At 35.4% G+C, this 12409-nt stretch overlaps 1 protein-coding gene across 11 annotated transcripts in view; it reads right to left on the bottom strand.

Annotated features, from left to right (window-relative positions):
- Positions 1-12409, bottom strand: part of enah (ENAH actin regulator) — a 106726-nt gene that overhangs the window by 42546 nt on the left and 51771 nt on the right. For all 11 annotated transcript variants that reach the window (XM_077220181.1, XM_077220183.1, XM_077220189.1 and 8 more), the window contains exon 3: positions 5779-5956. In XM_077220181.1, coding sequence (XP_077076296.1) covers positions 5779-5956 — 178 coding nt within the window. The remainder of the gene's footprint in view (positions 1-5778; positions 5957-12409) is intronic.

The raw sequence follows: 12409 nt of genomic DNA, 5'->3' as shown, positions 1-12409 counted from the left end.
TTAGCAAATTCAGCAGAGATGCTGTAGCGCACACAACAGTGCTAGGGAGTGATGCTACTAAAGTAACTACATTTGTTAGGTAGCATGACAGTATCCGTGGGTTTCAAAAAGTACATCTTTTCCAGTTACAAGCTGCTTTTTAAAATCACAGCATCACTGTTTATCTTCTCTTATACCGCATTTCACACTTTAAACCCAACCAAATAGTCGATAATAAAAAACGTTGTCCTATAATTACCCCTTGCTCATTTTTATGTAACATTGGACAATCAGATTCAATTTTAGTGAACCGTTCATTAAAACGATTCATAAGTGAAACAGTTCAAAAATTATTTACATAATTATTTGCTGCTGTTCAGCACTATAAATTTAAATTCAGTAATATAAATGATTGTGTTTTTTTATTTTTATTTTTGAGATTATACACACACAGAGACAGATACACAACTACTGCTTTTTTAAAATAAATTAATACTTTAATTCAGCAAGGATGCATTAAATTTATAACGTTTTAAAATTCAGCAAGGATGCATTAAATGTTTAATGTCTTAGAAATATTTTGTAACATTGTGAATGTTACTAAAACATTATATTTAAAAAATGCTGTTCTTTTAAACGATGAATAAACAACATGAAAATATATTGTCTGAAAAAAATGTATCAAGGTCTCCATAAAAACGTAACAAATAAAATAAAAAATAAAAATAATAATAATAATAATAATAATAGTAATGTAAAGTAATTAAAAAGTATGTAAAAAAAAATGTAAAAGTAATGGCTGTTGAAAATTCAGCTTTGCCATCACAGGAATAAAATACATTTTAAAATATTTTAAAATAGAACAAGATTTTATTGTAATATTTCACAATATTACTGTTTTTTACTGCATCTTTGGTCAAATAATTGCAGCTTTGGACATAAGGGAATAAAAATAGCGTCGGTAACTGCTGTGTTCTGTTATTAGCTTGTAGTGTAGCAAATTCATTTTCCAAAGTGCATTTTGTTGAACTACCTCAAATTATGTATAGCTAGTAGTGTCCCCAACACTGGCACGAAGTACAACTAAATGTAAACCTATCTTCCAATAAGGGAGAAAGTAGACGAATAACGGAGGAGAGGACGAGAGGGATCAGATGTGAGAAGAAAGCTGCAAGGCAGATGAGAGGAGGGAGAAATGAAAATCCCAAAGGAAAAACTTCTACGTTGGAGACTTGTCTCTCCCCAAGGCAACAGGAGATGAGCAGACATTTCTCCATGTCTGTGGAGTCTGAGAGTTCGATTCAAGTCAAAATTTCAGAGTAAACAGCATTTTACATTCACTGTTTTTTGGATCGCAACAGTCAAAGGATTTGGACCACTAGGATATCCGCACATCAGCAAAGTATGCATAATTAACATCGCATTGCATAATTAACTGCTGTGCTATCAGGTAATTAATAGACAGTAATAAGGCCACAGAGTCTGAAGCTTCCTGTGGCGATAACAGGAGCCAAGCGCAGTCACTAGATAACTTTCCATAGCGAGATTAGTGAGACAAAGAACTGAAGGTTATGGAAAATGGCAACAGTCACAGTTTCTGCATTGCTTGAATGAATATGGTCTCACAAATTCCCTTTCTCCCTTCTCAGACACAAAGGAAAAGAAAAAACAGAACTGTGGAAAACACAGTGACAGCAAATTCATATAGTGGTACTTTTACACAAACAAACAAAACCACTGTGGTGGTAAAATTTTGATGGACAAACTCTAAATTTACATTACCTACAAAAAAAAAAGAAATGCTGTTCAGCAAATTCAAGGAACACAACGAGTGGATCAAATTAATCAGTGAATCATTTTCTGGAGTTAGTTCATTTGGATGCATTGTCCGAACGAATTGACTCACTGAATGAACTGCTAACTATTTGAAAAAGTGACATTCTAATTTTATTAGATTTGATTGTCTTACTACTATGCATCACTGCTCATTAGGGAAAAAAAAGTTTGTTACTGGAAAGGATCAATTATTTTGACCTACTGTCATGCTACTGAGAAAATAAGTTAGTTAGTTTAACTCTCTAACGCTACTTAGAACCAGTTTTATTGTTAACTAAAACTACTACAAATAGTCTGAAATAAATCTGAAATAAAATATAAATATTAGATGAAAAATGTAATAGAAAATGATAAATGTTGCCTTGGCAACTAACTGAAATAAAAACCTGTAATAAACTAATAACTGTAACGGGTATTAATTATTATTAAAAAAAAAAAGACAAATACACACATAATAAAATTACTCAAATGAAATCTACTAATTAAAAATACTAATAGTAATACTATAGTAGTAAATAAATAATTTAATAACTGCTCAGAACCCTTTCAAACAAACTCAGGACTGCGTTTCCTAAAACCAATAGTTCCAACAAACATTCGCAAACAGCATCGCAAAGTTTTGTGGTTGGAACGACAGCTGTGGTTAGAAGCAGAGTTTGCATGACATGTGGACTTAAAGGTATAGTTCACCCAAAAATAAAAATTAATGACAGAATTTTTTTTATAGGTGAACTAACCTTAAAATAAATCCTTATCTGGAGCAAAATAAGCAAGCTGATATTTAGTACAAATCTCTATCTTTCAGAATATATACACATTTAAATTGCGTCTTTTAGTTCGTCAAGAGATTTAAAGCGCCGTTTTTGAGGAGTGTGCATGTGCGTACGAGTTCTAATGAGCCTATGATTGAATCTGGAAATAAAGCAAATCTGAGAAAAAGAAGAATTAGTCCTCAGATGCCATGTCTATAATATATAACATGGGTCTACAAGCCAAAAATCAAACTCTGACATTGATATTTGTTCTATGCATCACTGAAACATTGCTTTCCAATAATGAAATCCAACTTTTGCTGAAATCAATACAAACAATCCTTTACAAAGCATCCTTGCCTCAAACACAGCATGGGTTTAACAGAATGACCTTACTATTGTGATACACAGGAGAACAGAGAGCAGCTCAATATGCAACAGTTAAGAACTCACTGATCAGCCATATCTCAGAGACCAGCCGAGTCCACTCCACAAAACAAAGCATCATCTGTTTCTAAAGGCAAACAAACTCGGCAATGAACTGCCCTGCCACGCTGAGAGCATTGAGCTCGGTATGTGGACGACCCCCTGCTGTGACGGGCCTTGGTCTCAGACAGCAGAGGAAAAAGGGCAGAAAACGACACGTGTGTGAGCACATGCAGACGCAACCACTGCAGATAAATGGATTTCAAGCAGACTGTTATTCACAAGCCGAGGCACCTCCCCCTAAACCCAATCAGCACAAACAGAGGTAACCCAGACTCTCTCTCATAAACATCACACACACAAAACCAAACCCCCTGTGAGCAGGCCCCGTTTGCTAAATTACAATTAATTGAGCACAATAGGCTGAGTCTGGCTCCAAATGTGACCTCACTAACTGGGCAGAGACCCAGGGGCCGGTTTCACAAAGATAGACTTTGACTATGGCTTATATAGCCTAGTAGATAGTCAGACTTCAGATAGACATCTAAATCAGACCGTTGTACAAAGCACTTAAGACTCTGACTATCTCAAGTAGGACTACACTGCAATGCATTCTGGGTAAAATGCAAGATGGCGGATCGAGTAAGCGCATTCAACCGCACAGTGCACTTTACCCCAGCGGAAAATATGTGTTTGTTGGAGGAGTATAACAGTCACAAGGACATTTTACTTGGGAAACTTAGCAGAGAATGTAGAAACAAGAAGAAATGTTTAATATGGAAAAAGATTGCTACGACAGTTAACAGCGTTAATCCGACCGTTGAGTGGAGCGTTAAAGACGTACAGAAAAGATACAAAAATATGGTACAAGATGCCAAAAAATAAATATTTAAGAGGAAATATCCTAAAAACCCTTTCCCTTCTCATAGCTATCTCCATAACGTCGTCAGCAAACCACAAATTTTGAGCCATTTTCCCTTTTCTTTTGGCTGTTTGTAATGTAACTGATTGTTATTGCTGGTTGCCAAGGTAACAGAGTTTTAGACCCAAGTTAGCCTGGGGGTAAGGCGTCTAATTTTTTTTGGTCTAAATTAAGTCAGTCTTTATTTTTGTGAAACAGTCTAACTTGCATTAGACTACTATGAGCAAATTTTAGACTTGTCTAACACTATAGACCGGTCTAAAATAGCTTTGTGAAACCAGCCCTAGAAACAAAATTAAATTCTGCAGGGCTCACCAGCACCAAACAGCATCAAGTCAAGTCACATTTATTTATAAACGGCTTTTTAAAATACATATTGTTTCAAAGTGGCTTTACAAAGATAACAGGAAAATAATGCAACAAAGTTTGTTTCTAGAAGAAAATAGCATCACAGTCCAACTTAAGGTTCAGTCAGTGATGTTTCACTTTTGTGATAAAATTTGTATTAATTTAGTTCATTTAGATATAGCTGCTCTGGAGAAAACCACGATGTCATCGTCCAACTCAGTTCAGTTCTCATATAATGGTGTCAGTGCAGGCAGATCATTAATATTGTAGAATATGTTATTGTAGGGCTGATGTTACTGTGGCAAAAATCACTTTTCAAATGGTGGAAACAGTAATGTGTTAAACACTAAAGTAAATACTACTACTAGTACTTCTTGAATAATAATAATAATAATTTGAAAATTTAAAAATAAAACTTATTATACACTGAAAAAATAACTTGTACGATTTACTTGATAAAATCCTCGTAACAACTTGCACTAACACATTTTAGGTAAATTTTACTGCTACTGCTCTGTACAACTTATCTGTTATTAGTTAAACCTACTTACTATTGAACTTAACATTCATTTGACTGAGACTTAACATTTAATTAAAGTAATTAAGTAAATTAAACTTAATTATATTTAATTTCACATAGAAGTAAGTAAAATCAACTTAACCAAGTTAGGTAAATTTTACAAATTTAGCTTTTTACTCACACTATATCACTGAATTAAACCACACTTTTAAAGTTTATGCTTTATTTAGAAACATCTGAGTAAATAATACAACAGAAATTGTATAAATTCCATACTGTATCTACATAATAAAAGTAACATGGCATCCAACACAGAGACCTCTTGATACACAATGACGGTAACATTCGATAGATCATTTTTGAGTATGTACGAGTCATTTTGAGTAGAAAATGAATCCAGTCACAAAATGGCAAGTTACCAAACCTAACAACAAAAGCAATGATAAAACTGTGCAAATACAGCAGGAAAACAGTGAAAAATCAACCTTATTAATTATTCATGCTCCAGTGCATGACGGGTATACCAGTATTAGAAAAGTTGAGTAGGTTTTACTTAATTTTATATAATTGATATTTACTTTATTATCTACAAGCTTGAATTGAGTATAAATTTGGAATTTAGTTTTTTTTTCTTCTTCTTGCCTAAACTAACTTTTTCATATAGAAATTACATTTGGTTTTTTTCTGTAGCATTTAGTTCGCCACATAATTATTCTTATCAGTGTATATTTGTTTAGCCCTTTTAATGGATTCAAGAAATGTAGCACTTTTATTAAAACCATTTTCTCAATTTTAATAAAAAAAATAATACTTTAACCAGATGATTCTGCAGAATTGCTTATAGTAGTTCCCAAGATTATTCTATATATGATTTTTCCGATGTGTCCGAGTATCATTTTTGGGATGCAGTGTAATAGTGCCGTAACATAGAAGCCAGTTCACACAATTCACACGTCATTAAGCTTTGCAAGCTGGTGTGAAAACAGCATTCTCACCTGCATCCTGAGAGTTCAGCACCTCCAGGGCATGCATCATGGCACTGGCAAATACATTGGCATCTTCTTTGCTGCCAAAGTTAAGGCCGTACACCTGCCGTGCATCTCGCCACTGGTGAAATGTTTGCGTGGCCTGGTTGTATTTCAGCCCCTTGGGAATGGCACAGTTTATTACCACCTGTTGACAGAAGAGAAAATCATATATAAATTCAAATCAATGCTTGAATACCATTTGTTTTGAAATTCAAGTCCAAACTGAACTTAAAAGCTCAGAAGCACTACATATCCGCTAATAAGCCGAAAGGGAGCAGTCCATCAAATTTCACAGGTAAAATATGGCACCAAACACAGTTCACACACGTTAAAATCAATGTTTTCAAGCATATTAAAGGGATATCTCACCCATGAAATGAAAATTGTCATTTTCTCACCCTTAAGTTGTTCCGGACCAAACCTGTATGAATTTCTTTCTTCTGCTGAACACAAAAAGATTATTTGAAGAATATGGGTAGCCAAACAGTTCACGGTATAGCCATCGACTTCCAAAGTATGGGGAAAAAAAACTGATCAAAATAAATGGCTACCGTCAACTGTTTGGTTACGATCATTCTTCAACATATCTTCTGTGTTCAGCAAAAGAAAGACATTCATACTAGTTTGGAACAACTTGAGGATGAGTAAATGATGACACTTTTTATTTTGGGGTGAACTATCCCTTTTAAAGAATCATCTGTATTGGAGAAAATAAAACTCATGTTTAGTATGGCCAACATATTCTGTTTTGCAAAAACATATGCAAAGTCACATTTTACTCATGAGATCATGTCGCTAAAACTAAAGGCTTCAAAACCTCAACAAACCACCACAAAGGAAAAAAAAATAAGCATTACTGAAAGATGACAGATAACACTACACTTCAGCAACCAAGACTTGTTCTCCAAAAGATTCTCAAGGACGAACGAGAGATTGAAAAACTGCTGCACGCAGCACCTCTATTCTTGTAGATAACAAAAAAAGTAAAAGTATTTCTTTATAAGTTTCACAAAGGTTGCCGAGGCCAGCTCGACTCCAGACAGGTTTTACAGCATTAACACTAATTGGTAAATATGGTAACTGCAAATGGGTGGGAGATACTTAAATATCAAACACTTGACTGACTTCTTAAACTCTCCTAAAAGCATGTCCTCCACAGGGTGAATCTTTCTCGAGGTTCTGTGGTAACTGGCTGTTTTCCCAGTCATTTCAATTTATCATCCTTTTGACATCAATGTAATTATCATAAGAAGTGCAACTAATTAGCAAGCGTTATAAAAGGAACTGTGAACTGTAAGCCATCCTGTCACAACTGACAAGTGCAGAAAACTTCTCAGTTTTCTCAACACATCAATGAAACTGACCAACAAGAATTAAAAACTGGGCCATGGTTCTATATATGCAACTTAGTCAAATTTTTGGACAGTTTTCCATTGTTTTAACTCCAACATCAAAAAATCTTTAAGTGGTAGTCGTTTCTTGCTAAACAGTATCATACAAAGTGAAAATGTGCATTAAATACACTGATACTTATACAACCGCATTTAATGTGGGAAATGGTGTATATCATTTTTAATATATTTTTAAATTTGTAAATACATGTAATAAATTATATATTTGTATATAATATACACACATATATATATATATACACACACACACACAGATATATACTAATATATATATATACTAATATATATATATATATTATATATATATATACACACAGGTCCTTCTCAAAAAATTTGCATATTGTGATAAAGTCCATTATTTTCCATAATGTAATGATAAAAATTAAACTTTCATATATTTTAGATTCATTGCACACCAACTGAAATATTTCAGGTCTTTTATTGTTTTAATACTGATGATTTTGGCATACAGCTCATGAAAACCCAAAATTCCTATCTCAAAAAATTAGCTTATAATGAAAAGGTTCTCTAAACGAGCTATTAACCTAATCATCTGAATCAACTAATTAACTCTAAACACCTGCAAAAGATTCCTGAGGCTTTTAAAAACTCCCAGCCTGTTTCATTACTCAAAACCGCAATCATGGGTAAGACTGCCGACCTGACTGCTGTCCAGAAGGCCATCATTGACACCCTCAAGCAAGAGGGTAAGACACAGAAAGAAATTTCTGAACAAATAGGCTGTTCCCAGAGTGCTGTATCAAGGCACCTCAGTGGGAAGTCTGTGGGAAGGAAAAAGTGTGGCAAAAAACGCTGCACAACTAGAAGAGGTGACCGGACCCTGAGGAAGATTGTGGAGAAGGACCGATTCCAGACCTTGGGGGACCTGTGGAAGCAGTGGACTGAGTCTGGAGTAGAAACATCCAGAGCCACCGTGCACAGGCGTGTGCAGGAAATGGGCTACAGGTGCCGCATTCCCCAGGTCAAGCCACTTTTGAACCAGAAACAGCGGCAGAAGTGCCTGACCTGGGCTACAGAGAAGCAGCACTGGAGTACCCACAGTCAGTGATGGTCTGGGGTGCCATGTTAGCTGCTGGTGTTGGTCCACTGTGTTTTATCAAGGCCAGGGTCAATGCAGCTAGCTATCAGGAGATTTTGGAGCACTCCATGCTTCCATCTGCTGAAAAGCTTTATGGAGATGAAGATTTCATTTTTCAGCACGACCTGGCACCTGCTCACAGTGCCAAAACCACTGGTAAATGGTTTACTGACCATGGTATTACTGTGCTCAATTGGCCTGCCAACTCTCCTGACCTGAACCCCATAGAGAATCTGTGGGATATTGTGAAGAGAAAGTTGAGAGACGCAAGACCCAACACTCTGGATGAGCTTAAGGCCGCTATCGAAGCATCCTGGGCCTCCATAACACCTCAGCAGTGCCACAGGCTGATTGCCTCCATGCCACGCCACAATTTCTTTCTGTGTCTTACCCTCTTGCTTGAAGGTGTCAATGATGGCCTTCTGGACAGCAGTCAGGTCGGCAGTCTTACCCATGATTGCAGTTTTGAGAAATGAAACAGGCTGGGAGTTTTTAAAAGCCTCAGGAATCTTTTGCAGGTGTTTAGAGTTAATAAGTTGATTCAGATGATTAGGTTAATAGCTCGTTTAGAGAACCTTTTCATGATATGCTAATTTTTTGAGATAGGAATTTTGGGTTTTGATGAGCTGTATGCCAAAATCATCAGTATTAAAACAATAAAAGACCTGAAATATTTTAGTTGGTGTGCAATGAAAGTTTCATTTTTATCATTACATTATGGAAAATAATTAACTTCATCACAATATGCTAATTTTTTGAGAAGGACCTGTATATATATATATTTATATATATATATACATATATATATGATTTCATTTAACTGGTAATATACATTTTGTTTTAATTTTTGATTAGCCCTGCTCAGCTTGCTATGGAGTGTTCTTCAATCTGTGCTAAGACGTGTTTACTAAATGACTAGTTACTGGCACACTTGCAGGTATAGATCTGAAGACATTAGTCAGTTATATATAGATGACAAGGCTATTATGGTAGGTCAAACGTAAAATGTCTGTTGACATTTGCCTTGTATTTGGCACTTCAACGCTTTACTCATTTCGGTCATTAAACCACCATGAATAGCTCATCAATGTCAGTAAGTTTCCTGAAGTAATCTGATACACTCCATCCTCAGATATCACTGTGATGATTGTGCTGTTCATGAATTATTAACGTAACCAGGACTAAAAAGTCCTAGCTACTCTCAAAGGCAGAAATAGGCTTTCCACGAAACACTGAATAACCATAAAATAGCAATGAGTCATGTACAGTGTCATCACTCCCTCAGCATTTCTGCCTTTTGTGTAGCAGGGAGCAACAAACACAGTCAGTGCTGAATAAAGGTTACCTTTAAGTGCACATTGCCTTGCACTTCACTTAAAGTGTAGAAAAGTGTCCTCATCCAAACAATGGAAAAAAAGGCTTCTTTAACAGTTAATTTCTTCACAGGAAAAGAACAGATAAAGAAAGAACGAGGCCAGACACTAATTAAATACATATGCAATGTATATAAAGTGTAGTTTCTGTGCAACAAAAAAAATAAAAAATTAACTGTTACCAAAAAGGCTTTCAAAACACTCCCCATCAGCCATTGGTTGAAAAAACAGATAGCTCTGCCGAAAACTCACACCATTGGTTGGACTGATTGTTGCAATGGAGACCTTTTTGGGATGCTAAAACATAGCAATGTTAAACACGGTCAACACTTTTAATGGGTATCAACCTACAAATTACTTTTTACCTACAAATTACAGGTATTTCCAAAGAGACTTATTTGGTGGGATAGAAAAATAAAAAATATATATACCTTTTACACTTCTAACAGAATTCACTTAATAGGACTTAATAGTCCTTAATAGATCAAAAGAAAACAGCTGGACACTCCAGCCTACAAAAAAAATGGTTCAACACAGTGACAACATAGCTGAACACTTAGGCCGTGTGTCCACCAAAGCGTTTTTAGTCAGCTGAAAACGCTAGGCGCTCTGCTGAAAACGCGTAGCTGTGGGCGCTTGAGAGCGTTTTGGCAACGCAGCGTTTTTTCAGTTGAGACGATTCGTTGCTATGATACAGAATATCCGCGGCACAGTTTACTTCCAACTGATTTCGCAGACAATTTGATTCATAATACAAATTTATTTTTCATCCATTTTGTTGGGTTAGCTCTGCTATTTGACGTCGTTGTACAGAAAGAATGCTTTGACAGTTGGTCGGTGTGGTATTTGTCCCGCCCCTCCTCCACTGTGATTGGACGGCTGGGTAAAAAGTGACAGTGCAGTGCTCATGGCGTTCTAAAAACGCGGCGCTCCCATTGAAAACAATTGAAAAAAATACGCCAGCCGCGTGAACAAAAGCTTTGGTGGACACACGGCCTTATGCTATTTAAAGACAATATCTTACACAACCTTCACGGAGTAACCTTCATAGAGAAATTGATAGGCTGTCTATTAAGGAGGATATAATGGACTTGGTTATATCAGGATACAGCATACAAACAAGTCCTTGATGTCAGGTAATATATAATGCAGACTTTACAAAAGGCTGTTTTGATGGATGGGACAGCAGCAACTATATTAGACCTAAAAAATATGAAAGAATAATGAAAATTACAAAACATAAGCAAGCATTCCTAAACATTTTAAATGCAAAGGTTGTTTAGTCAAAAGTAAAAAACAAAAAAACAAAAAAATTCCAATCTTTTTCATTCTAAAGGACAGAGCGTAGGTAGAAAATGTTCATGTAGCATGAGGTTTTTGATGCATGAAAACTTGACTTATGTATTATAAGTGTGGACCTCTGGGAAAAATAAAAGGACTATCAGTTAAAAAAAAAATATATATATATATATATATATATATATATATATATATATATATATATATATATAAAAATACAACTTAAAGCTCTACTTAATACACCTGTAGCATGCTAACTCGCTTGTAAAAACTTGTTGAAGAAATGTATTACCAATAGAATATATTTCCAATGTAAGCACAAAACTGTTGCTAAACAGATGCTTCCATTTTTAAACAACCCATTTTACAAGTAAAGACGGGGGGGGGGGGGTTTTGTTTCAGTTCATTATAAACACTGTGGTGTCTTGATTATGCTGCATTTTATGTTTTTACAACAAAAATGCATTACAAGCAACAGTCAACATTAATAGGAGGTTTCTTGGTCCACCATCCTACAGTTAGAGTGTTTAGAAGTGAAGGGGTAGTTAATGAAGTCACTCCCACTACATACTGGAGTTCACAAAATACACAAAAAGATGACAACAGGTTAAAAGGTTGCGAAAGCAGCACATACCGCTCACATGTGTGTAGATGTTTTAGCAATGTCATGAACTTTTAAATACGCCAATAAAAAGCACTGCCATTTTTCAGTAATATGCCCTCACCCTAGAAGCATTCAGAACACACTATGCATTTTTACTGCCACACCATGTTTCCTGAATGCGAACATGACAGTTTTATTTAAGACATGTTAATAGCATTCAAATGGAACCAGGGTTACAGTTAATCTCAGCAAATGCCACCTTAAACCCTTAAACAAATGGCTCCCTAGCCACAGAAAGGGTTCTTGTACAGAACCTAAAAATCCTGAAATGTTAAGAATTTTTTCTGAGTAAAACAACATTCCCAAATCTTGAATAGGAGAAAAGTATTGTTTTATTCATGTAGCCTTTTTCTTAAAGGAATAGTGATTAAAACAATTATCATTTACTTACTTCATGACTTACTTTCTTCCATGGAACACAAAAAGAAAAAGGGAAAATTTACAGGCCATTCCTTCACATAGAATAAAAGTGACCTGGGCTGTCACACTACAAAATAACAACAACAGCACCAGAAAAGTAGTCCATATGACTTGTGCACTATATTTCAACTCTTCTGAAGTTGATGATGGCGCCATGTAGCAACAGAAAGATTAATATAGATGGAGCATGAAACATCTGGATCACTTGTTTGATCATTTTGGACATTCTTCATCTTATTCACTTTCATCATACGAGGGAAAAAAATGGCCAGTACATTCTTAATCATTAATCATTTCTTCCTCTTATGTTTCACAGAAAAAACACATTAGT

Source organism: Siphateles boraxobius, unplaced genomic scaffold, assembly GCF_051911475.1.
Source record: "Siphateles boraxobius isolate OS27281-9 unplaced genomic scaffold, OSU_SipBor_1 8, whole genome shotgun sequence".
Classification (NCBI taxonomy): Eukaryota; Metazoa; Chordata; class Actinopteri; order Cypriniformes; family Leuciscidae; genus Siphateles; species Siphateles boraxobius.
Note: the sequence above shows the minus strand (reverse complement) of the source record. Positions and strands in the feature narration are given on the sequence as shown.